At 42.6% G+C, this 24,851-nt stretch overlaps 1 protein-coding gene across 2 annotated transcripts in view; it reads right to left on the bottom strand.

Moving 5' to 3' along the window:
* Positions 1–24,851, bottom strand: part of LOC135548870 (double C2-like domain-containing protein beta) — a 287,108-nt gene that overhangs the window by 115,741 nt on the left and 146,516 nt on the right. The window contains exon 9 of one of the 2 annotated variants that reach the window (XM_064978920.1): positions 12,937–13,134. The exons of the other annotated variant lie outside the window; for it this stretch is intronic. Within the exon in view, the coding sequence (XP_064834992.1) occupies positions 12,937–13,134 (198 nt within the window). The remainder of the gene's footprint in view (positions 1–12,936; positions 13,135–24,851) is intronic. 2 annotated transcript variants of the gene reach the window in all.

The following is a 24,851-nucleotide window of genomic DNA, read 5'->3' as shown; positions in this document are numbered from 1 at the left end:
AGCCCACATCACAGCACACCGTGCCTCTCTGAAAAGAGTGTTTTTAGTACCAACCATCCAACCTCAGATCACAACTGTAACAAGCTGACCACACCGTGTTGTGTGCGCGAGCACTGCAAAATAAATGTACACACACACGTGTTATTCAATAATTTCATCCAAACTGTTTGCGCGCATCAACGAACATCGGTGTAGCCAGGCGCTAAAACAGAACTTCTATTTTTTTGACGCATGATGCACTGCAAGTCCCACCTCTCCCATCTCCTCATTGGTCTTTAGGAGCATATACCCATGTGGGTGATTGAAAGATGAACTGAGGTCCACGCTCCAGTCCAGTTGGTAGCGGCACGTTAAAGTTGTTGCCAACCGCCATATAAAGTCCACAGAAGCTGAAGGAGAGAATACTAGAAACAAACTAGGTTTCCCCTTTTATCTGTGGATTGTCAGTGTAGAGACACACGATTTTGTGTGACTCAAAATTCAACAAAGATCCAGTAAAAAAAAAGGCATTTCAGGTCAAATAACACTGTTTATATTCCAAGACAAATTAGCTTACAACTGCAAGCTAGATAGCTAAATGTCCTTGAATGTTTCATGTGTTTCGACCTGCCCCAAAATGAATATAGTTGGTTCAGAGTTCATTTTGATACTTCACCCTGCGTGTCCTGATTGCTTTTGGTGTGGATTGACAAAAATCAACATGCGCATGACGGCGGACACACGCGCTTGCCACTTCTAGTCAGCATGTTAGAGGGATTAGGGTTTACGAGTGCTGTGATGATGAGGATTGGAAATGAAGAGGGAGGGTGTGTGCTGCAGGAAGTAGGGGAGCTGAGGGCAGAGAAAAATACAGTAGATACATAATGTATCATGACCCAGTGTTTCAGGTCACAACATTAAATCGCATTTATAATTTTGCATTGAGGAAGATTTTCTGCGACATGCAGCCCTGATGAACGAGCAGACAGTTCATGTTTGTTGTCTTGATGTAAAAGGATGTGATCAATAGGATTTGACAGGACGTTACAATTTATGATTGAAAATAAATTTGGAAGAGCAGCGAGGGAAAATGTGTGAGGTACCGTGAATGTGAATCCAGGTGCTTTAACTCCATAGAGCACACTGAGCACCATTTATGGGTCTGAGCTACTGAAAGTGGCCTACAAGGATTTGCGAAAGTATTCACCCCCTTGGCATTTTTACTATTTTATTGCCTTACAACCTGGAATTAAAATAGATTTTGGGGGGATTTGTATCACTTGATTTACACAACATCCCTACCACTTTGAAGTAGCAAAATATTTTTTTATTGTGAAAAAAAAATAATAAGACAAAAAAACAGAAAACTTGAGCGTGCATAACTATTCACACCCCCAAAAGTCAATACTTTGTAGAGCCACCTTTAGCAGCAATTACAGCTGCAAGTCTCTTGGGGTATGTCTCTATAAGCTTGGCACATCTAGTCACTGGGATGTTTGCCCATTCTTCAAGGCAAAATTACTCCAGCTCCTTCAAGTTGGATGGGTTCCCCTAATGTACAGCCATCTTTAAGTCATACCACAGATTCTCCATTGGATTGAGGTCTGGGCTTTGACTAGGCCATTCCAAAACATTTAAATGCTTCCCCTTAATTAACCACTCGAGCGTTGCTTTAGCAGTATGCTTAGGGCCGTTGTCCTGCTGGAAGTCTCAAATCTCTGGAAGACTGAAACAGGTTTCCCTCAAGAATTTCCCAGTATTTAGCTCCATCCATAAATCCTTAAATTCTGACCAGTTTTGCCGATGAAAAACATCCCCACCATATGATGCCGCCACCACCATGCTTCACTGTGGGGATGGTGTTTGGAGGATAAATAAGATGAATACATTTGCACAGCTGATGGGAAATGATTGAGAATTTCATATGATCCACTGTCTTTCAATGTGCCTTTTTCCTACTTTCTCATTGTTCAAGTCAATACAGGAAAATGGCCCAATTGGAACACTATATGGTGCTCTACTTTCGCCCTATACACTGAGTGTACACTTAAGAACACCTTCCTAGGTTGGGCCTGGCTGCCAAGTGGGTGGACCTACAGTGCCTTGAACAAGTATTCACCCCCCTTGGGATTTTTTCTATTTTGTGTTGGGTTTGCACCAAAAGTTCAATTTTAGTCTCATCTGACCAGAGTACCTTCTTCATATGTTTGGGGAGTCTGCTGCATGCCTTTTGGTGAACACCAAACATGTTTGCTTATTTATTTCTGGCCACTCTTCCGTAAAGCCCAGCTCTGTGGAGTGTACGGCTTAAACTGGTCCTATGGACTGGACAGATGCTCCAGAGCGGGGTTGGAGTTTTGCAGCTCCTTCAGGGCACAGCCAGAAGAGGACTGGCCACCCCACATAGCCTGGTTCCTCTCTAGGTTTCTTCCTAGGTTTTGGCCTTTCTAGGGAGTTTTTCCTAGCCACCGTGCTTCTACACCTGCATTGCTTGCTGTTTGGTGTTTTAGGCTGGGTTTCTGTACAGCACTTTGAGATATCAGCTGATGTACGAAGGGCTATATAAATAAATTTGATTTGATTTGATTCAGGGATATCTTGGGTCTCTGATTAATGCCCTCCACGCCTGGTCCGTGAGTTTTGGTGGGCGGCCCTCTCTTGGCAGGTTTGTTGTGGTGCCATATTCTTTCCATTTTTTATTTATTTATTTAATGGTGCTCTGTGGGATGTTCAAAGTTTCTGATATTTTTTCATAACCCAACCCTGATCTGTACTTCTCTACAACTTTGTCCCTGACCTGTTTGGAGAGCTCCTTGGTCTTCATAGTGCTGCTTGATTGGTGGTGCCCCTTGCTTAGTGGTGTTGCTGACTCTGGGGCCTTTCAGAACAGGTGTATATATACACTGAGATCATGTGACAGATCATGTGACACATTTATTACTTTCCAAAGAGCAAGAAAAGTAGGAATATTCGTACGAAACTTCCTGAGAGATTGTCTAAATATGGCTACTCGCAAAAGAGCCTGGTTGGCTCCACCATCCCTGGCGTTGTTCTCAAAATGCACAACTTTCTCCCTGCCTATCAAGTGTTTTCAGTTTGGTGCTCTAAAATAGCAAAAGTCAATGTATTGTACAAGATTGTTTTTATTGTTTTTTTTTACTGGAACAAATAGTAGCTTCCTAACTTTTATTAATTCATTTATCTTGTGGGGCAGGTAGCCTAGTGGTTAAAGCGTTTGGCCAGTAACCAAAAGGTTGCTGGATCGAATCCCTGAGCTGACAAGATACAAATCTGTCATTCTGCCCCTGAACAAGGCAGTTAAACCCACTGTTGCCCGGTAGGCCGTCAGTGTAAATAAGAATTTGTCCTTAACTGTGTTGCCTCGTTAAATAAAGGTTCAATTAAAACTATTAATATGCAGCATTAAAAAGGTTAGATGCAAAGAAGTAGATATAAATAATATTTAAAAAATATATGATATCAACGAGCAAGAGAATAAATAATACGCATCCATAAAGAGCATTTTCTCAGTTACCATGGATACTAAAAAATTGAAGTGCAACACAGAACATGTCCCATAGTCTTGTCATGGCTAAAACTCATAATATCGATTGCACCAATTCTTAGTGTGCAGTAAACTGCATCAACATCTGCTCTTCACTTGTGTCACATAAACACTCGTCTCCCACTGTGGTGTGTGAATGTGGACATTGGCATTTTACAAACTGGACCGATGGAGCTGTGGCACACTTGCACGCCGTGAACAAACAAAGCACTCAAAACACTAGCCAACACGTCCATGTAAACACAGAAACGCAAACACAAAACTAAAATATCCGGGGCCCCACTGCCGACACCCCAGATAGGCAAATGGGTCCATTTTGTGGGGGGGAGCGGCGTTTCAATGGCCATTGTGGCGGAGGGAGGTAAAAAGACTTGCTAGTATCCGTTGCTAGTAAAACGTTGCACAGGAAGTGCTCATAAACAAATACATGAACTCCATGGACAGAGTAAACAAATAATAGCCCCGTAATGTGGTTAGTCTGGACTCTGGCTAGTTATTGTTAGCCAGAGGGTGACCATGGTAGGAGAACACTGAACTCCTCAGTCAGTCATTATCAGATGACAGCTGGGAGATTAGAGTCCTAATAGGATTTTACTGTATGTCCCTGGCTGCTCAAATTAATCTCTCACCTGAGACTGCTGCCTGTAGCAGGGTTTCCCAAAATGTTTTGCTTCGTGACTCACCAATTGATGTATTTTCAGTCGCGAAAAACATGCAGTGAAAAAACATACACAGACTAAAGAATAAGTTAAAATAATAAAATCTTGGCCGTGGAGAGAATATTTTGTCCTTTTATAGCTAATTTCCAGCAATACTACACATTTTGTCATGGAGCTGAAATAAAATGTTGCCGTTTAAAGTAAAATGTTTCTGCAATTCTATACATTTTTCCATGGGGTAGAGGGAAAATGATGCAGATTTGAACAAATGTCCTGCAATTCTACTCATTTTGACATGGCCTATGCTGTGTTGCTACACAAAAAAACAATTGGGGACTGATTGTCTCTGAAGTTCTCGAAGATTCGAGGCTATTATAAAAAGATATTGCTTCATTATCTTTTCTATACACATTCTATTTGGTTTTAGTTTACACTGAAAGTGTTTTTCCATGCCGAAAATGTATAAAAATCACAAAATCACAAAAAATGTAATCCTGCACCCCACCTGGAACTCTGTCGTAAACCACAAGTGGCTCCCAACCCACAGTTTGGGAACCACTGCCCTATTGTACTGGGCCCGGGAAGAGACATGTTCTTTGTACATACTACTACATTGCTTGAAAAGACTGAGTGCATATGAAGGCAGGGCTAAATTCTGAAGAAGCTTGGATAAGAACTTAAATGGTTTTGGCAAAGCGAATGAGATTTTGCCATTTTGCCATGCCATCCTTCCCCTTTCTGTCCATCACTGTCTCTTGCTTTCTCACCCTTGCTCTCTCCTTCCCTTGCTCTCCCATCCTTACTACCTTATTTTGTATCTCCTTTTATTCTGTCCTCCATCCTTTCTTTATCTCCATTTCTCCTGCTGTCTCCTTTTTCTGCTCTCGAGTCCCTATGTTTTCTAATCCTATCTTTATCTTTCCCTCCTTATCATCTCTCTCCCTTCTTCCATATCTCTCCATCTTCCACCTATTGCTCTTTATATCCATCTCACCCTCTCTATCCATTCCACATCTCCATCTCATCCTTGCCCTACCTCCATCATATCTTCCCTCCATGTGCACCCTCTCCTTCTCCGTGGCCGACGTGAGTAAGACATTTTAAGCATGTTAACCTCCACAAGGCTGCTGGCCCAGACGGCATCCCTAGCCGGGTCCTCAGAGCACAGACCAGCTGGCTGGAGTGTTTACGGACATATTCAATCTCTCCCTATCCCAGTCTGCTGTCCCCACATGCTTCAAGATGGCCACCATTGTTCCTGTACCCAAGAAAGAAAAGGTAACTGAACTAAATGACTATTGCCCTGTAGCAATAGTCATCTTGAAGGGCTTTGAGAGACTAGTCAAAGATCATATGACCTCTACCTTACCTGATACCCTAGACCCACTTCAATTTGTTTACTGCCCCAATAGATCCACAGACAATTCAATAGCCATCGCACTGCACACTACCCTATCTCACCTGGACAAGAGAAATACTTATGTAAGAATGCTGTTCATTGACTATAGCTCAGCATTCAACACCTTAGTACCCTCCAAGCTCATCATTAAGCTTGAGGCCCTGGGTCTGAACCCTGACCTGTGCAACTGGGTCCTGGACATCCTGACTGGCCAACCCCAGGTGGTGAAGGTAGAAAACAACACCTCCACCTCGCTGATCCTCAACACTGTGGCCCCACAATAGTGCATGCTCAGTCCCCTCCTGTTCTCCCTGTTCACACGTGACTGCATGGCCACGAACGCCTCCAACTCAATCATCAAGTTTTCAGATGACACAACAGTAGTAGCATTGATAATTTGCAGCCATAATTTGCAAATAAATTCATTAAAAATCCTACAATGTGATTTTCTGGATTTTGTTTTTCAAATTCTGTCTGTCATAGTTGAAGTGTACCTATGATGAAAATTACAGGCCTCTCATCTTTTTAAGTGGGAGAACTTGCACAATTGGTGGCTGACCAAATACTTTTGTGCCCCACTGTATGTAGTGAAGATAGATCGAGGGGGAGGGATAGAGTACAAGAGAGAGATCTCCCTGGATGATTGGGTGCCTGGGGAGAAGGTTGCCACCATCAGGGGGGAGACAACACACATATTAGATTGAGTCTCCCGAGATGCATCAGCCAAATTTAGGATGGATTGCAGTGCTGAAGTCACAAACAAGCGGCAGACACTTAAACCCCTCTTCCCATGCCAGAGAGATATAAGACACAGGTCTAAGCAAATCCTAGTCTATGGGTTTTCCTTGAATTTATTACTTTTTTACATCTATTCTTAGATGAACAGTTCAGTCTACATCTGTATGTTGATCTACTTCTATTCTGGCTATAACAATAAGCAAGTCTTTTTTGCGTCATCATTGCATGCGATCATCATTCTCAAAGCCCGCTGTTTACTTCTAAGATCACTTTAGCACCGCCCTAAAAACCCGATTCAAATTCGACACAAACATTAAAATAGGTATGTAATGACACATTATACAAACTCTTTATAGTGTTTAATTTACATTTTAGAGGCGATAAGGTGATAAGTGAGACAGATCGAGTGAAAAAAAGCAATTTTCCCACACAACAACTCTCCTTCTCACTATCATGCATTTGTTTCGCTTCCCCACCCGCCATTTTTTTAAAGACCCGATGGAGCTCATTGCCTTGTTGAATCATGCCGAAACGGGCAGCGTGGGGGTCATGTCATTGATTCTGTTGGAAAGGGGAGAAATTGTGCTTTACAATGGTATTGACATTAGAGTTGATCTGGAAGTATTGCGGTTTTTGGGGCATTAAAATAAGGTCCATTGTACGGACAATGAACAAAATGCAATGTACAAAAGTGAGTGAGTTTACGTCAATCATAAATGATCATGTTGAAATCAATTACGCACGAAGGGAGATCTAAGGTTGTACGTGCTGTAAAAACATTTACAATGCTCAGAAAAGACACGGAATCTGGGAAAAATGTGTACATCAATTTCCGGAAGACAGCCAAATTGGTAAGTGTAATGCAACACATTTTTGTTAATCACTTCCGCTGAAATAAATAGTAGGGGGGGGCAAACATTTGGGTGTAGCGCTGTTTAAACTATCACTATTCAAAGCCAACACGGAAATTTGGAATAACCTACACATGGTTGTTAGATGAGAACTTGTAGAAGGCTTTTATCTATAATTTAGAATGTCGGATGTTGATTTCGGAAGGCTGCCATCATGTAAAAGGGAACAAACTACTTTTTCTATAAGTTAACTTCAACAAATACCAACATGGCATAGGATATTAACAGGGACAAAGATTGGATGTTACTTAAGTGTTAGTTTGACTGTCAAATCCGTATATTGGTGTGTGGCTTGCGACTTTTATAGAGTCATACTGATGCCGGCTCATAACAAAATCAATGGTACAAAACCAAATATACCAAATATATTGATCTATTCTAAGCAATCAATCTTATGTCATCGTGAGGACTGTAAACCTTTATACTAAAATCAGCAATCTGGGGTAAAAAGGTGGTTTCATGGGGTGAAAATGCAACCTGTTAAGGTACAGTAGTAACAAACTGTCCACATTAGAGAAAATAGTTAATTTAAAAGTTTATTTACTGAAATAATTCACCGTGTAAATTTATGATAATATATGTTGCCTTACTATTACTTTACTATTACTTACTATTACTAAATAATCCATGCCTTGCGGCCAAAGTAGTCGTTGGGCTGAATATAATAATTATAATTGCCTTCTCCCTGCGGCCAATCGCCGTGCTTAAGCATCTTTCACACACATGGCTCTGGTCGCCTCCTTATCACAGGCCTGGCAGATCCAAAATACAAGTGAAGAAAGAGACATCGAGGATAGAACAGCGCGCGTCAATTCTGGGGTGCACATTGAAGATGTTAGAAGAACCGTCCAGACGTACTTTTCTTCAGCCAAATAGATGATTAACCAAAAGCAAGAGCACTTGCCTATCCCCCATAGTATAACAGTTGACATATTCTATTGGTCAGCTTGTCGTTCTGTGCGAGGAATATCTGCCTAACAGACTTTGGGACAGAAAGTTGAAAGTTGTGGGAGGATAGATCCCAAATTCATAGAACTATTGTACATGAAAAGAAAATGAAAAAGCAATGAGGCTGATGCAAGTAGCAAAATGTTTAAGAGCGTTGGGCCAGTAAGGGAGCTGGTTCGAATCCCTGAGCTGACAAGGAGAAAAATCTGCTGACGTGCACTTGAGCAAGGCACTTAACCTTAATTGTTCCTGTAAGTCGCTCTGGATAAGAGCATCTGCTAAATGTAAAAAATAATCATCTACGTTTAACTTAATGTTGACAAACTATTATTTCTTCACATTCTTCACATTATAAGCGCATCAATGCACACAGCAGTAGGCTGCACATTTTCCAAAATGCAATTAGCGGGGAAAAATGTACTCAAAAGCACACTACAAAATGCTAAAGGTGTGATGTGACAGAAAGGAAAATCATTCCTATGGTCTTTATTTGACTAGACTACTTCGAAATAATGCCAAATGTATATATTTTTTTAAATGTCCAGGTTTGAAAAAAAAACAAAACTTATGGTATCAAAATGCTCAATGCCTTCGCTCAAATGTTAAGGTGGGTGATGTCGCAGCGAGCATCAGGCACTGGTCTTTTGTCTCCTATCTGAACAAATAGTGCCTCGAGTATGTTGACAAAATCAAGCCTTTAGACATTAATATTAATGATTGTACATTATATTTGTCAAACACGACTGGCATTTAGCATATTATATATAGCTATTTTCAAGTCTCTCCAGAGATGTTCAATCAGGTTCAAGTCTGGGCTGGGCAAGGGCATTCAGAGAGTCCCAAAACCACTCCTGCTTTGTCTTGGCTGTGTGCATAGGGTCATTGTCCTTTTGGAAGGTAAACCTTCACCCAAGATTGAGGTCCTGAGCGCTCTGGAGCAGGTTTTCATCAAGGATCTCTCTGTACTTTGCTTCGTTCATCTTTGCCTCGATTCTGAGAAATAAGAATCAATTCCGGAAGCCATTCCTCTCCCTTAATGGCTTGGTGATTCTGTATGGTGCAAGGTGGGTGTGAGATTGTGGGTGCATGTGTGTACCAATAGGTTGGTGACATCACACATGCCAGATGATGACTCAATATAAGATTTAGACAGCATTGCGGAGGACTTTAATTATAGACAATAGTCAGTGCATGACTGCAGTTGACTGTTTGTTACCTTGGCTTTCCAATTTGATGTTGGTTGTTCAAATCAAATTTGACCAATAATAAACTCAGCAAAAAAAGAAAAGTCCCTTTTTCAGGACCCTGTCTTTCAAAGATAATTAGTAAAAATCCAAATAACTTCACAGATCTTCATTGTAAATGGTTTAAACCCTGTTTCCATGCTTGTTCAATGAACCATAAACAATTAATAAACATGCACCTGTGGAACGGTCGTGAAGACACTAACAACTTACAGACGGAAGGCAATTAAGTAATTGTTAACTGTTAAGTCACAGTTATGAAAACTTTGGACACTAAAGAGGCCTTTCTAATGACTTTGAAAAACATCAAAGAAAGATTCCCAGGGTCCCTGCTCATCTGTGTGAACGTGCCTTAGGCATGCTGCATGGAGGCATGAGGACTGCAGATGTGGCCAAGGTAATAAATTGCAATGTCCATACTGTGAGACGCCTAAGACACCGCTACAGGGAGACAGGGCGGATAGCTGATCGTTACATCCGAACACCACACCTGCGGGACAGGTACAGGATGGCAACAACTGCCCGAGTAACACCAGGAACGGACAGTGCTCAGACTGTCCGCAATAGGCTGAGAGAGGCTGGACTGAGGGCTTGTAGGCCTGTTGTAAGGCAGGTCCTCACCAGACATCACCGGCAACAACGTTGCCTATGGGCACGAACCCACCATCGCTGGACCAGACAGGACTGGCAAAAAGTGCTCTTTACTGACGAGTCGCGGTTCGTCTCACCAGGGGTGATGGTTGGATTCGCGTTTATCGTCAAAGGAATGAGCGTTACACTGAGGCCTTTACTCTGGGGCGGGATCGATTTGGAGGTGGAGGGTCCGTCATTGTCTGGGGTTGTGTGTCACAGCATCATCAGACTGAGCTTGTTGTCATTGCAGGCAATCTCAACGCTGTGCGTTACAGGGAAGACATCCTCCTCCCTCATGTGGTACTCTTCTTGCAGGCTCATCCTGACATGACCATCCAGCATGACAATGCCACCAGCCATACTGCTCATTCTGTGCATAATTTCCAGCAAGACAGGAATGTCAGAGTTCCACCATGGCCAGCGAAGAGCCCGGATCTCAATCCCATTGAGCACGTCTGCGACCTGATGGACTGGAGGGTGAGGGCTAGGGCCCTTCTCCCCAGAAATGCCCGGGAACTTGCAGGTGCCTTGGTGGAAGAGTGGGGTAACATCTCACAGCAAGAACTGGCAAATCTGGTGCAGTCCATGAGGAGGAGATGCACTGCAGTACTTAATGCAGCTGGTGGCCACACCAAAGACTGTCTGTTACTTTTGATTTTGACCCCTCCTTTGTTCAGGGACACATTATTCCATTTATGTTAGTCACATGTCTGAGGAACTTATTCAGTTTATGTATCAGTTGTAGAATCTTATGTTCATAAAATATTTACACAATAAACCCAGTTGACAGTGAGAGGACGTTTCTTTTTTTGCAGTATGTCAAGGTGGTGAGACATTAGTTAAATATTGAAGTGAGAAAGCATCAAGGGCAACATCTTGCCAAAAGAAACACACTTGCTGCATTTCAACTACCTCCTACCTTGATTATCCGAGGTGGTCGAGTTTGTTGTAAGACGTCTCGTATGAGTCCTTCATTGTGGGTTTCTTTGCCCATCACATCTTGCTGCAAATGTGTCTTTCTAATTACCCTATTTGTACTGCACATATCACACAACACACAGCTTGATTACAATTAATTTGCTCCTTCATGTTGCTAATGTGTGCTTCCTTATGCTTCCTCAGTGAAACGGTGCCCAGGAGGATTGTGGCTAGAAAACGTCTGCTTCAACACAAGTGTTCTGGCCCAGTGCACTCGGGGTGAAGTAGTAACACAGGCTAATACATTTCTCCATTCTTTCCAAGACAGTCAGATTCTAATTGTTCTGAGTTCGTACAGCAGCAGATGAGGTATATAATATTAGCAATAGCTTATAACCTCTATCCAACTGTTGGCCATAATGGAGCACTGATAGGTTTCTACCATTCTGTCCAAGACAGATCTAATGGTTCCAAATGACAGCAACAGACTAAAGCATATGGTCTCAGCCGGGAATACCACATACCATACCAATACTACTGGTTGCCTATCTAGTCCATTGTCAAACAATTGTACGTGGACCTGGCATTGCTTTACAGTCTGTATCGAACCTACACTCACTATTACACTTATAAACACAACTAGCCCTAGTTGTTTTCGCCATACTGTAAATGTACAAAATATTTTGTCCTTGACAATGTAAGCCATTATATAACAGTTGAAGAAGGGCTTAATTCCACGTCAAATCAGGGCTACTTCAAGTTGAGTGCAACTTCATGTTCCTGTCTCCTCTCCATAAGAGAGCCTTGCGCTATCCGCAAGGGCATAGTTCAACATCTGTCAAAACTGGTCTAGTCCACCCACTCCGTGGCGTTGCCATTCCATCCCCCAATCCGGTGCAGGATTATAGGATAGGCCCTAAGACCTCTGCGTTCCAACAGAGCACTTCACTTTGCATGGATTAAACCTTTAGTGAACTGCCCTGCTGTTACACTAACCTGTATTCACTATAGTGTCGAAAAGGCCCATTGGCACCCATTGGAGAGAAATTGGAAGAAAATTAAAACTGATCTGGAGAAATGCTGTAAGAGTGACATGCTTAGGTGACACTTACACATCACCCTGCACAGTCATCAACAGGAAAGCTTCTGTTTAACATTGTCAATGGTGATCAGTGCTCTTATAAGGGTTTTGCTATTAGAGCATGCCAGCAGTAGGTGCCACGACAACCACTCACTGTAAGACAGAAGAAATAAAGAAATGTACTTGTCAAATAAGGTGCATTGCCTTGGCCGGTGACAACAGTGGCTTGACTGGTGGCTTGACTGGTGCACACACATATACTAATAACTCATACGTGTCACATGCAGACGCACACAGACACACACAACAGGAGCCTGCCAGCCTCGCTGTTTGGCCGGCTGCTCGCGTGTGGATGTAAACAGCCCTCTTGCCGAGACTCAACAGCACGCCCACAAATCCGACCGGAGCCCACTGCATATATCCCGCCTGCTAATTTAAAGCTAGTCAGAGAAGGCATGAATCACCCAGCTGAGAAGCCTCGGCACAAAACTGGGATATGAGCCGAGCCTTTAATCATCACATCACAAAAAAACCTGTCCTTATGGTACAACGGGAGTCTATAGTGTAGGAGTGTATGAGTGTAATGTTGCAAGCAGGAAAGGGAAGCAACAGCCTTTCTGCAGCAGCAACAGTTGGCTCTCAACAGTCAGAGAGTTAGCTACGCCACAGAGAGGAAGACGCACAGACACACCGGCCCTCGGCAAACACAGGTACTATAGAAGGAAAAGGAGGAGAGATGGGGAGAGAAGGAAGAGGTAAAAAAAAGACTCAGCCACACCTGACGGTTACTCAGCAACCAGACATTGAAGAAAGGAACGAAGGAAGAAGGACAAAAACGAGAGAGAAATTGTCTCCACTCACTTGAGTCGTCAGAGTCATAGCCTTCCATGTCCGGCTCCTCCTCCTTCTTGCCGGTCGCTGCGTGTGACAGGGCGGCGGCAGCGCCGCCAAAGGCCCGGCCTGGGTCGTCATCGGTGTGGGAGCATGCCGGGTCATCCCCAGAGTTGTGGCTGGCCGAGGACGAGCGCAGCGAGCTGGCCCGGATGAGGACGGGGGGTACTGTGGGGGGGAGACCCCGCGGATAGCGGGGGAAGTAGTCAGAGATCTGCTTGATGGGCTGGATGGGGCCAGGGCACACATCAATGGCCATGTGCTCCTGGATGCTGATGGTGGTCTTCTCGCCTTTGCGTTGTGTCATGCATGCGATCCCTTGGAGCTCCCACCCAGCCCAGTCAAGACCCAGTCAAAACAATAACAATTCCACAGGTACCTCCCAAAACACAAAAAAAAGGCTTCTCGAAAAGTAAACTAATAGCACCAAAGCCAGCCAGACAAAAATTTTATGGAATGTTTTTTCTCTTTTTAAGTTGTTCCTCTGAAGTCTATCTCTAAAGAAAAAGCCTGTAGCCCCAGTGGAGAGAGAGCTCCTGGCTGTGAGTGAGATGAGTAGGTCCTGGTGGCGCCTCGGACTCCCCCCTTCTAGCCTGCGCTGCTCTGGGCTACATGGAGAGCCGTGGCTGGTCCACCCTGCAAGCTCTAACCATGCTGTCGGTCTGCCTGCCTGCACTCTCTACCGTGCTCCCTCTCTCTCTACATCCCTCTCTCCCTCTACCTCTACCCCTTATCTGCAGCTGTGTGTGTGTGTGTGTGTAAGGGAGGGAGGTCTTAGTGAGGAAGGAGGAGGGACCAGCTGATGTCACTGCTTAGCAACCGAGCAGTAAACAGGAACCTCCAGTGCGGGTACTTAATTATGCTATTAGACCCCATCCATCTGTCAGCAGGAAGGAGGCTCTGTCGTGTGTGTGAGAGAAAGGGCAGGAAGAGGCAGATATTGCAGAAGTGTGTGTGCGTGCGTGCAAGCTGTGGAGTGAAAGAGAAAATGTGCGTCTCTGAGGGACCACAACCATAAATGTAAGTGTGCGTGTGCCCAGGAGTGTGAGAGAGAAGTGAATAGCTCCGAGTGAGAGAGGGAGTGAGAGCGAGAGTTTTGTGTGTCACAGAAAGGGAGAGAATCGGGAACTAACCAGCACTTCCTAAATCCTCAGCAGCTTAAATACCATGTTTGGAATGAGCAGTGAGACAATTCAGTGTGCCAGGTCAGTATGCCAGGTCACCTTCTCACCAAATAATCTCTAGAGAAACAGGTGCTGAATAACTACGATCAACAAAGTAACAATTAAGAATTAAAAAATGGTGTATCTGAGTAGCAACATTCCTCACATATTACAGCCCAGGTGGTTGTGGGTTCAATCTCCACAACCACTTATGCTGGGTCTTAATTTAAATCAGTCATTATCAAAAACGAGTGTCACAACTACATAAAGAGTGGGCAAACAACCTCCCCCTGGGTGAAAAGTGGTTACTGTTTTTCAGAATCACTGAAATTTCGTATTTTTTCTTACCTTTAACTACATAATGTTAAAAAGTTGTATTTTTTTGCATGGTGTGTGAGATGAATTAATTTAAGAGTGGTGAAATACCCCTTTACACCCCATTAGTGTTTTTATGAGTCCATATTCATGTGACTTGAATTGCCTTTTTGCAAAGCATGTGCTTAAGTGGGCCACAAACATTGATTGTGTGTGTTTTTCAAAGACACCTGAGAGTAGACATTTGCCATGGTGCCTGCTCACAATGCAAACAGTGATGCATCGAAAACATTGATAAGTTAGACATCCATAAGACTGACTTTAATCTCACTTAAAAGATCATGAGCCCACATGACAGGAGTCTTACTTGAGTTTGACAGGAGTCAGGCAAGTCATGTTATCCATTTATCAACAAATCACCTGACTAACCAATCTGTCAACCTGCCATTTTTACAGAAATAAAGTGTCAAAAACAATTGAGAAATAAAAAAGAACTGTGAAAAGTGTCTTATCAAAATCTATAGAGAAAATAACCAACATCCTCAAAAAATACATTTGCCCTCTTTTGGGGTCTGTTCTTATCACAATTGAGAGATAAAAAATAACCCCTTTTCAATGACGTTTGAGTGATTGAATACAATTAAGCTATTAAGTCATTCACGGGACAGGGGTGTGGGGCGAACATTTTGTTTTAGGGAAAATACTGAATGAGAGCAAATTAATTCACAATCTATTTCTGACAATCCCTCGGGAGGAGTTCTCTCTTTGATCCTTGACGGTACATTCACGTTCCCAATCTTTACACAAGGAAAACAAAGACCCAATTAACAAAATCAAAAATGCCCATTGCCCTCGTTCACCGATGGGAGAGAGTTGATGGACAGAGTTTCTTTTGAAATCAATATTCGAGTGAGGTGACAAACAGGAAACACTATTTGTGGGACATGTTGATGTTAAATAGGTTGACGAGATGGTTGCAAATGGTGCCAAACGTGTTGCTTTCTATCTGGAGTTTAACGTTTCGAAGAAGCTAGCTTGCGTATCTGGAAAACTGAAGAGGCTATCTTATCTAAAGGAGATTCTGAAGGTTCTTTAAAAAAATGTGGTCCCGCTTTATTGGAAGTGTATCTTATGAAGGCCTTATAAAGCATTTTAGAGTATTATATGCAGTTATAGATGATTTGTGAAACATCTATGTAGTGCTTATGAAGCCTATAAGAAGGTTTTATGAAGCCTTCGTAAGATGCACTTCAAATAAAGCAGGACCAAAAATGTGTACATTTCCAACCTCACTTGCTATAGGTTCTGTTACAGTATGCTCTTTGATTTGGAATATTGGCAATTTAAAAGAGACATTTTAATCGATTAACTGTCACAGTTCAGAGTCAACATTAAATCCAAATATATTTCACAGAGATGTTTCATAACTATGGCTTAATCAATTATACTCAAGGAATTTTATTTCAAACTAAAATGTTGCATTGTGTGATGACGCACTACTGGAAAAAGTGGCCACGTGGAAAAGAGCGTTCAGGTAAAACATTGGCCTATTCCAGGATGTAAGAGACCCTTTAATGGAGATTTGTCCAACACTCCAGCCAAACTCCACCCTCTTGATAAAGATTACGAGAACATTGCAAGGGCAGACCAGAGCAGCTCCAAATTCATCCTGGTCCTTCTCAACCATAAGTGGTGGGCGTAACTGTGTAGAACAATGTTTGAAGCCTCTTCTACTAAAGAACACTGGGTCATCTTCAGAGCTGCTGAGAGTTGCACTGTTTCGGTGAGACACGTTGGGTATGGAAATGAAATGGCACTTGATTTTCAACTGAATCTGTAGAAAACATGTACTACAGCTTATGATGACTGCTTAAACAAAGTGATCATACCTTTTATAATATTATATTATATAATTATATATTTATCATAAGGTTTGCCTGCAGGTGGGGGAGTCATCGGAACATGATGATTAGATATCATACAATGATTAAAGCCAACAGTTCATTTTAAATCGCGATCATAAGGTCAAGTCTACATGCTTTCACCCGACACAAATTAATCCTAATGTACACATCACTGTGTAAATTAAGTTGATATAGTGATAATTGTCATGTTGGCAAAATAAAATTATTCTCCATCAACAATGATCAGAACATTTGCACAACATATTATTCTATGGCAGCCAAACTAGTGGCTCTTGCGTAACACTGACCAGCAATGCCGGAAGACACTAGCTGAACCACTAGGTTTAGAGATAGAATCCAAGTTGACCAAACTCTAGAAATTAATTTCTCTCAGACTAAGCTGAACTTGTCATGTTTCATCATCAGAAAATGCTTTGAGAATCCCTAAGACAAACTTGCCATGGTTTTATGCAACTGAATTTATTGTAGATGGAATGCAGACCAAAAAAGGGGTATTAGGCAGAATGAAAAACAAAGGATTTATCACGCACTGAAAAGCTGATGCCCTTTGGCCCTCACACAGAGCTTTAGTGTTGTCCCCTTGAATATAGTATATCTGTGTGTATATCAAATAAACATTATTTTAAAAAGGAAAGTATTGTATCTCCCCTTCTAATGCATCATTTTAGAATTCAAGGCAGAACCTCTATTCATGTTGTTTACGGAAATACCTTTTCACCACTCCTTTGCTCCCTGCCGAATCAGCAGAGAGCAAAAGGGATAGGAACAAATGCATAGGGAAGACACATTTGTTCATGTAGTGTATGTGGACACCTGCTCGTCGAATAACTCATTCCAAAATCATGGACATTAGTATGGAGTTGGTTCCCCCTTTGCTGCTATAACAGCCTCCACTCTTCTGGAAGGTTTTCCACTAGATGTTGGGCACTGATGTTGGACGATTAGGCCTGGCTCGCACTCAGCGTTTGCGTGTTTGCTGGGGTTGAGGTCAGGGCTCTGTGCATGCCAGTCAAGTTCTCCCACACAGATCTGAACAAACCATTGCTGTATGGACCTCGCTTTGTGCACCGGGACATTGTCATGCTGAAACAGGAAAGGGCCTTCCCCAGACTGTTGCCACAAAGTTGGAAGCACAGAACTGTCTAGAATGTCATTGTATGCTGTAGTGTTAAGATTTCCATTCACTGGTACTAAAGGGCCTAGCCCAAAACCATGAAAACAGCCCCAGACCATTGTTCCTCATCCACCAAACTTTACAGTTGGCACTATGCATTCAGGCAGGTAGTGTTCTCCTGGTGTCTGCCAAACCCATATTTGTCCTTCAGACAGCCAGATGGTGAAGTGTGATTCATCACTCCAGAGAACGCGTTTCCGCTGCTCCAGAGTCCAATGGCGGCGAACTTTACACAAATCCTGCTGACGCTTGGCATTGCGCATGGTGTTCTTAGGCTTGAGTGCAGCTGCTCGGCCATGACACCCATTTCACGAAGCTTCCGAATAACAGTTATTGTGCTAACGCTGCTTCCGGAGGCCGTTTGCAACTCAGCAGTGAGTGTTGCAACCGAGGACAGAAGATTTTTACACACTACGTGCTTCAGCACTCAGCGGTCCCGTTCTGTGAGCTTGTGTGGCCTACCACTTCGCAGCTGCTCCTAGACGTTTATTAAGCCCACAGCCTACTGTGTAGAGCACAGTAAGACATGGACACCAGTCGGGCTGTTGCAGTAACCATATTACCACCACACCGGCAGTCATGAGTTATGACCGCAGTACAATTCCACGTGACCACAGAGTCACGGTAAACTCCTTTTATGCACTCTGGACATGCTTTGGTAGTACCCAACTTGCTAACAACCATCAGGTCCTAATGGCCTGGTACTCAGGGCTGTATTGTCCTTCTAACTACTTTGACATCAATGCAAATGCAATCGAAAATCACATCCAATACTTATCATAAAAACAGTATTGTACTTTTAAAGTCACTTTTTAACTTTATCAATTCAAACACAGTTACACATGGAATAAAACAAACATAGTCAATAATACAGTAGAACAAAAGAAAACAAAAAGTCTATATACAGTGAATGCAAATGAGGTAAGATAAAGGGAGTTAAGGCAATAAATAGGCCATGGTGGCAAAGTAATTACAATATAGCAATTAAACAGTGGAATGGTAGATGTACAGAAGATGAATGTGCAAGTAGAGATACTGGTGTGCAAAGGAGCAAGATAAATAAATAAATACTGTATGCGGATGAGGTAGGTAGATAGATGGGCTGTTTACAGATGGGCTATGTACAGGTGCAGCGATCTGTGAGCTGCTCTGACAGCTGGTGCTTAAAACTAGTGAGGGAGATATGAGTCTCCAGCTTCAGAGATTTTTGCAGCTCGTTCCAGTCATTGGCAGCAGAGAGCATTGTGCCCTCACAGGTTGCAGTGAGAACTGGGCCCTGTATCACTTTTGAGAGACAACCACTAAGGGAAGCTGAGATAGTATTAGGCTACCCAATCTATAGAATGGAGTGTCATGCTGTATAGTATTCCCACAGTATGTTTTAAATATTGTTTGTCCCAATATGAATTTATAGAAATAATTGTAATTACGAGACTGAAAACATATTATATGTTAACGTCAATGTACGTCGATAGGCAAGTAATTTATTCAAACAGACCTTAAGCAACAAACACTGATCTGGGGCTGCCCTTCTGTAGGGGTGGAAGGACCAATAGATTAGAGGTGGCAGAATGAAGTACTCGTGTTGGGGTGTAGGGCTTGACCTTAGACTGAAGGTAGGGAGTCGCAGATCTTCTTGCTTATCTGTAGGCACCAGGGTCTTGAAGAGGATGCGAGCCTCGACAGGAAGCGTGCTAGTGGAGTGTGCGGAGGGTTGGGGTGACACGGAAGAACTTGGGAAGGTTGAACACCAGGCAGGCTGCGGCGTCCTTGATACGTTGCAGGGGTTTGATGGCATAAGCGAGGAGCACCGCCAACAAAGAGTTATAGTAGTCTAGACGGGAGATGACAAGTGCTTAGCACCTACGTACGCCGCTGCCACGGAGTTGTCAACTGTGCTGGAGTGGACAGTGCTTCTCTGGGAGGAAGAACAGCTCTGTCTTGTAGAGGTTGAGCTTAAGGTTGTGGGCAGACATCCAAGTGGAGATGTCTGCCAGGTACGCAGAGATGCGTTCCGCCACCTTGGTGTCAGAAGGGGGGAAAGAGTAAAGTAGTTGAGTGTCATCCGCATAACAATGACAGGAGAGAGGATATAACGGAGCCCAGTGACTTGGTGTAAAGAGAAAAAAGTAGAGAGCCTATAACAGAGCCCAGGGGACACCAGTAGTGAGAGAATGTGGTGCAGACACAGATCCTCTCCAGACCACCGGGTAGGAGTGACCTGCCAGGTAGGATGCAATCCAGCAGTGTGCAGAGCCTGAGACGCCCAGCCCTGAGAGGGTGGAGAGGAGGATCTGATGGTTCATGGTGTCAAGTTACAGTCTTCACTCTGTCTCCTCACTTTACCGCTTGAACAATCCCTCTCACACTTTCACTGTCCTCTTCCCTCCCTCTCTCTCACACTGCAGTTTCCAACAAAGTGTTTTTGCATTTTCTACCTGTGGAAATGTTGTATAAAGCAAATCATTTACATTATGCTGGCATGGGGGAAACGAGCTACAAACCCTCAAACCTAGTCAGTCAGGGAATTGTAGGATTAGTTCTGGATTTGTGTGTGTGTGTGGGGGGGCGGGGGGGCTTGTAGAACAAACCAGAGAGCATGATATTCTGAATACTAATGCTATTGACTTGTAAACATGAAACAGGAAGAAATTGGAGGATGTAAGTCATTTCAATACATTCAAATGGATATCCCTTTATCTATTTCCCCAGAGTCAGGTGAACTAGTGGATACTATTGTTATGTCTCCGCGTTCAGTTTGAAGGAAGCTGCCTACTAGCTTTAGCACAATTGCTTACTAGCATTAGCACAATGAGTGGAAGTCTATGTGAACAGCAAGCATGCTAGCTGTACTTGTAGACGTCCAATCATTGCACAAACGCTAGTTATCAATGGCTCCCAAAACTTCCTTCATACTGGACGCAGAAACTTAAAAATCCATGAGTTAATCTGACTCTGGGGAAGTAGATAAAGGGATATCCATTGAACTATCCCTTTAAAAATATTTGCAGCACAAAAAACCTCTGCCCAACATAAGCATGTGTACAGATGTCGACACTACATATTCTCAACACAATTTAATGCTTTGGCACGAAGGTGTGCGTGTTTACAGGGAAAATGTAGGCAGCCAGGGTACTAATGCCTTGATACACACTCAACTCGATAACTGGGAAAGATAGGGCTATATTTTCAGAACACAGAGGAGAGATGGTGGGGATGCTCTGTGAATCCAGCTGTGAACATGCAAATCCCAACGATGTGTGTGAACACGGTGAATAAACAAGATAAAATGTTGATGTGAAGCGTTGTTACCTCGGACAAGACCATGATTCTCGGACTTTATCATTATATTCCCCAATGTTTTGTTACACTGAGCTGAGGGTGGTGAGTTTTGTGTGGCATAGATTTGGTCTCAACCAATGCAAACAACAACATGATAGTCATCAAAGGTAGCTTTCTTTACTGATGGGGAATCATATGAAACTTGTAATAACAGTCGGAGAAAAGTACATGTGAATTTAGGAGGGCCAATACCTTTTCATAATATTTTTTGGGGGACAAATTATAAAGCATGACATTTCAATCTAAGAACGACAATACTGATTCTGAGAACACTGTAATTCCATGATTCCATTTGACCATGTCATACATTAACCTGTCCACAGTATAACTGAATACACAGGGAACCCATAAAACATATGAACTCTAAACTATTGACTTCAGTGGACCAGCAACGGAATCCAAGACACAACATGAAGTCTGTGCAGTGTGAAAATACATCATTCATGAATAAATACATTATGAGCTATTATACAGATCCTAGAAATACTCCACTTGAGCACGTGGCTATATATGCATACGACAGGTGTACAAAATCTCAAATACATAAGCAGGGGAGTTGTGGGGATGTATAGCAGGAAGCCCATGAAGAATAGTTCTACCCGAGCATAGGCCCTAGTGTCAGATTCATACACATTGTGTTTTCCGAAGGTAGGGAGGTAGGGATCACTGACTGGTTGCATGGTGACAATGCCATTTAAACCAGGTAAGATAGCCTATTCAATTAACTAGATTACAAATATTGAATATACAATATGCACATAGCGATGTCTTCTGGCCTAGACTATATACTGTACTACTGTCAAGGTAAGCAAACATTTAAGCAATTTGGGAGAACAATCACATTTTCATAGAAAACTGACAACTCTACTGTGACAGGAGGCCAAGCGGTCTAGGGACTGAAGCTGTGCTGATTGCGTTTAATTATGCGAGGACAGTATTTGTGGTTTCAGAAAGCCCACATGGGTGACCTTGCCCAGGAATCACTGCCAACACCCAATTACACTTTGTGGGAACCTAATATTGGCATTATTTGACAAGGTCCATACATATCAGAGCCTGAGTTGGAGCCAGCTTTGTGAACAATATAAAAACACTAGAAGGTTGTAAGTAAAGGGAACAGTATTTTCTTGGCCTAACACAATCCATTATTAGGCCTTCTGCCAATAAATGAGATGAAGAGACAGGAGCTTCTCTTATCTTAATCAGAGTTCACCAGATGACGCCAAAGAGCAAACGAACAAGGACTTTTATTTTCAGAGATAAATACAAGGCACCTAGGAAATGGTTGGACCACTGTACGGCAGTAACTGGAGAAGGGACTGAAAGATACTAGGGACTGAGGTATGGTAGTGTTCTTATTGGTTACTGAGGTACAGAGCTGTAGTAGGTCACTTCCTGGGCACAAAGTTTCCAGAGTAAAGTTTATCTTCAGAGACATAGGGTAAACTCCAGGACTGTCCATCTCCAGGACTGGACATCTGAAGTAGAGTTCTTCTCAGATCCGCGATTGAGATCCGAACCCTCCAAATTCCCACCCGAACCAGACATGATCCAGTCATAAAAAGAAAAATATATATATTTCCGATCTGATATGGATCTGAGGTGGACCAGAGTTGAGAGACAATTGAGAAAAACACCTGGCACCGACAGATGTGGCAGCTCTGCTTCTAGCTCCTAAGCAACTTTGAAGTATTTTTTGTTTGTTTGTTTGTTATTTCTTACCTTATTAGCCCAGAATTATTTTTGTGTTATTACTAGTGGTGGAAAAAGTACACAACAATTATACTTGAGTAAAAGTAAAGTTCCTTCAATAGAAAATGACTCAAGTAAAAGTCACCCAGTACAATTATACTTGAGTAAAAGTATGAAAGTAATAAAAATACCTAAGTATCAAAAGTATCAATCATTTCAATATTCCTTATATTAAGCAAACCAGATGGCAACAACAACAGCAACAAAGCATGTATGTTACGTCCGCCAGATCAGAGGCAGTAGGGATGAGTACTTTTAGGAGTCAAAGAAAATGTATGGAGTAAAAAGTACAAAATATTCTGAAGGAATGTAGTAAAGGTATTAAAAAGTATAAATAGTAAAGTACAGATACCCCCAAAAAACACCTTAAGCAGTACTTTAAAGTACTTTTACTTAAGTACTTTACACCACTGGTTTTACGCCCATGCATTGGCTTTTGTTCTCATGTTGGGGATGTTATTCACGAGGACATATTTATCTGTCTCACGATTCCCGAGCAGGAAACGACACATGGGATGTTCAGTGAGCTGCGTGGCTATATTGACGAAAACCAGATTCCATGGAATTGAATGGTGGGCTTTTGCATAGATGGGGCCCCATCTATTGCGGGACAGCAGGCAGGCCTCTGCATCTAGTTATGAATGTGTCTCCCTCTGCTATATAGACTCATTGTATGATACACCGAGAGAAAATGGCAGCAAAAGAGCTGAGCACACAACTCTGAGATATATTGCAGCGGGTAACTTAGATTGCAAACTACATCAAACCACATCCACTGCAAGCACGCTTGTTTGCAAAACTATGTAGAGATAAGGGATCAGAGCATGACAATATTCTTGGAGGTTATCAAGAGTGTTGGAAAGATTGTTTGCATTGAGAGAGGAATTGTTGTCATTCACAATATACTTGTAATGAAAAGAAAATGTGTCTCCATGGCAATGTAACAGACATTCTGTATTTGGAATACTGAACGCAAGCATGCAGAGAAACTAAAAACACATCTACAGACGAGTGACCAAATCAGTAGATTCAGAAGAAAGAGGTCTTATTGGAGAGAGAGTCTTTCAAAAGCGAACCATGTCCCCATTCCCTCAGCTATGCATGCTTCTAAGAGAAACAGCATCTGTAAGTGTCCCACACGAGTTAGCACTGCTTACCTCCTGAGCTTGGAAGAGCACTTTAGGACCTACTTCCCAATCCGTTTGACTGTGATCTTGGCTCAGTTGACATGCAGGTAATTGAAATTGAACAGCTGATCGGTCATGTGATCCGAATGCAGTCACGGATCACAACGTAGGAGTTTTGGTTCCTGACTCAAAGGGAATACCTTGCACACTCCCTGTGAGCATTAATGTTGTGTTCAAAACAACTGGGAGCTCGGAAATCTCAAGACTTCAGAGCATTCAAGACAACGGGGAACTCTAGAAAAGAAATTGCGCCGACTGGGAAAAATAGTTTTGAACGGTCATCCAACTTTAAATTCCAACTCAAGAACTCAGGCCTCTTTCTAGAGCTCCAACTTTCCAACCTGAAGATCACTGACGTCATGATTTGATCTTGCATTTGTTTCAAGTTCCCATTTGTCCTGAGAGCACCATAAAACTCATGGTACCCTTCACCAGCTCATATCTGTGTGAAACTTGATTTTAGTGCACTCGTCTGCATTAAAATCAAATAACGATCTAGGTTGGATGTGACAGCAGAGATGAGGTACGCACTGTTGACTACGCCCCCTGACTTTGAGAATCTCCAAAGCGACATGCATCAAGCACACCCATCTCATTAGTGGTGGTGAGATAAGATACATTATGTCAGACTAATTAGCAATTGACTGTCATAGCCCCACATTAAAAGTAGGTGATGGTGAGTTGAGAAGACAATCATAAACACTTTTGGAACGTTTTTCTATATCCCCCCCAAAAAAGTTAACATGGTTGATGTCGCAATAATTTCAGATATCAAAATGGGGTTGTGAGCCAAAAAAGTTTGGGAACCCCTGCACTAGTTGATAAGGTTCTATGTCACAGGCACCAGATTTTCATTGCATTATAGGAAAATAGTTTCATTACAGGGTCTCACTGTGCATTGCACAGGCCATAATGACATATTTCCATGGGGCAGCTTTTTGCACAAGGGAAACAGAGGTGGCCCTCCTTTTTCAAATTACTCCAAGCACCTGGCTTCGGAAATACATCTTAGGAAATAATGGGCTTG

The sequence above is a fragment of the Oncorhynchus masou genome, chromosome 11, assembly GCF_036934945.1.
Source record: "Oncorhynchus masou masou isolate Uvic2021 chromosome 11, UVic_Omas_1.1, whole genome shotgun sequence".
In the NCBI taxonomy this organism is placed as follows: Eukaryota; Metazoa; Chordata; class Actinopteri; order Salmoniformes; family Salmonidae; genus Oncorhynchus; species Oncorhynchus masou.
The sequence above is the reverse complement of the archived record's forward strand: the minus strand, read 5'-3'. Positions and strand labels throughout refer to the sequence as shown.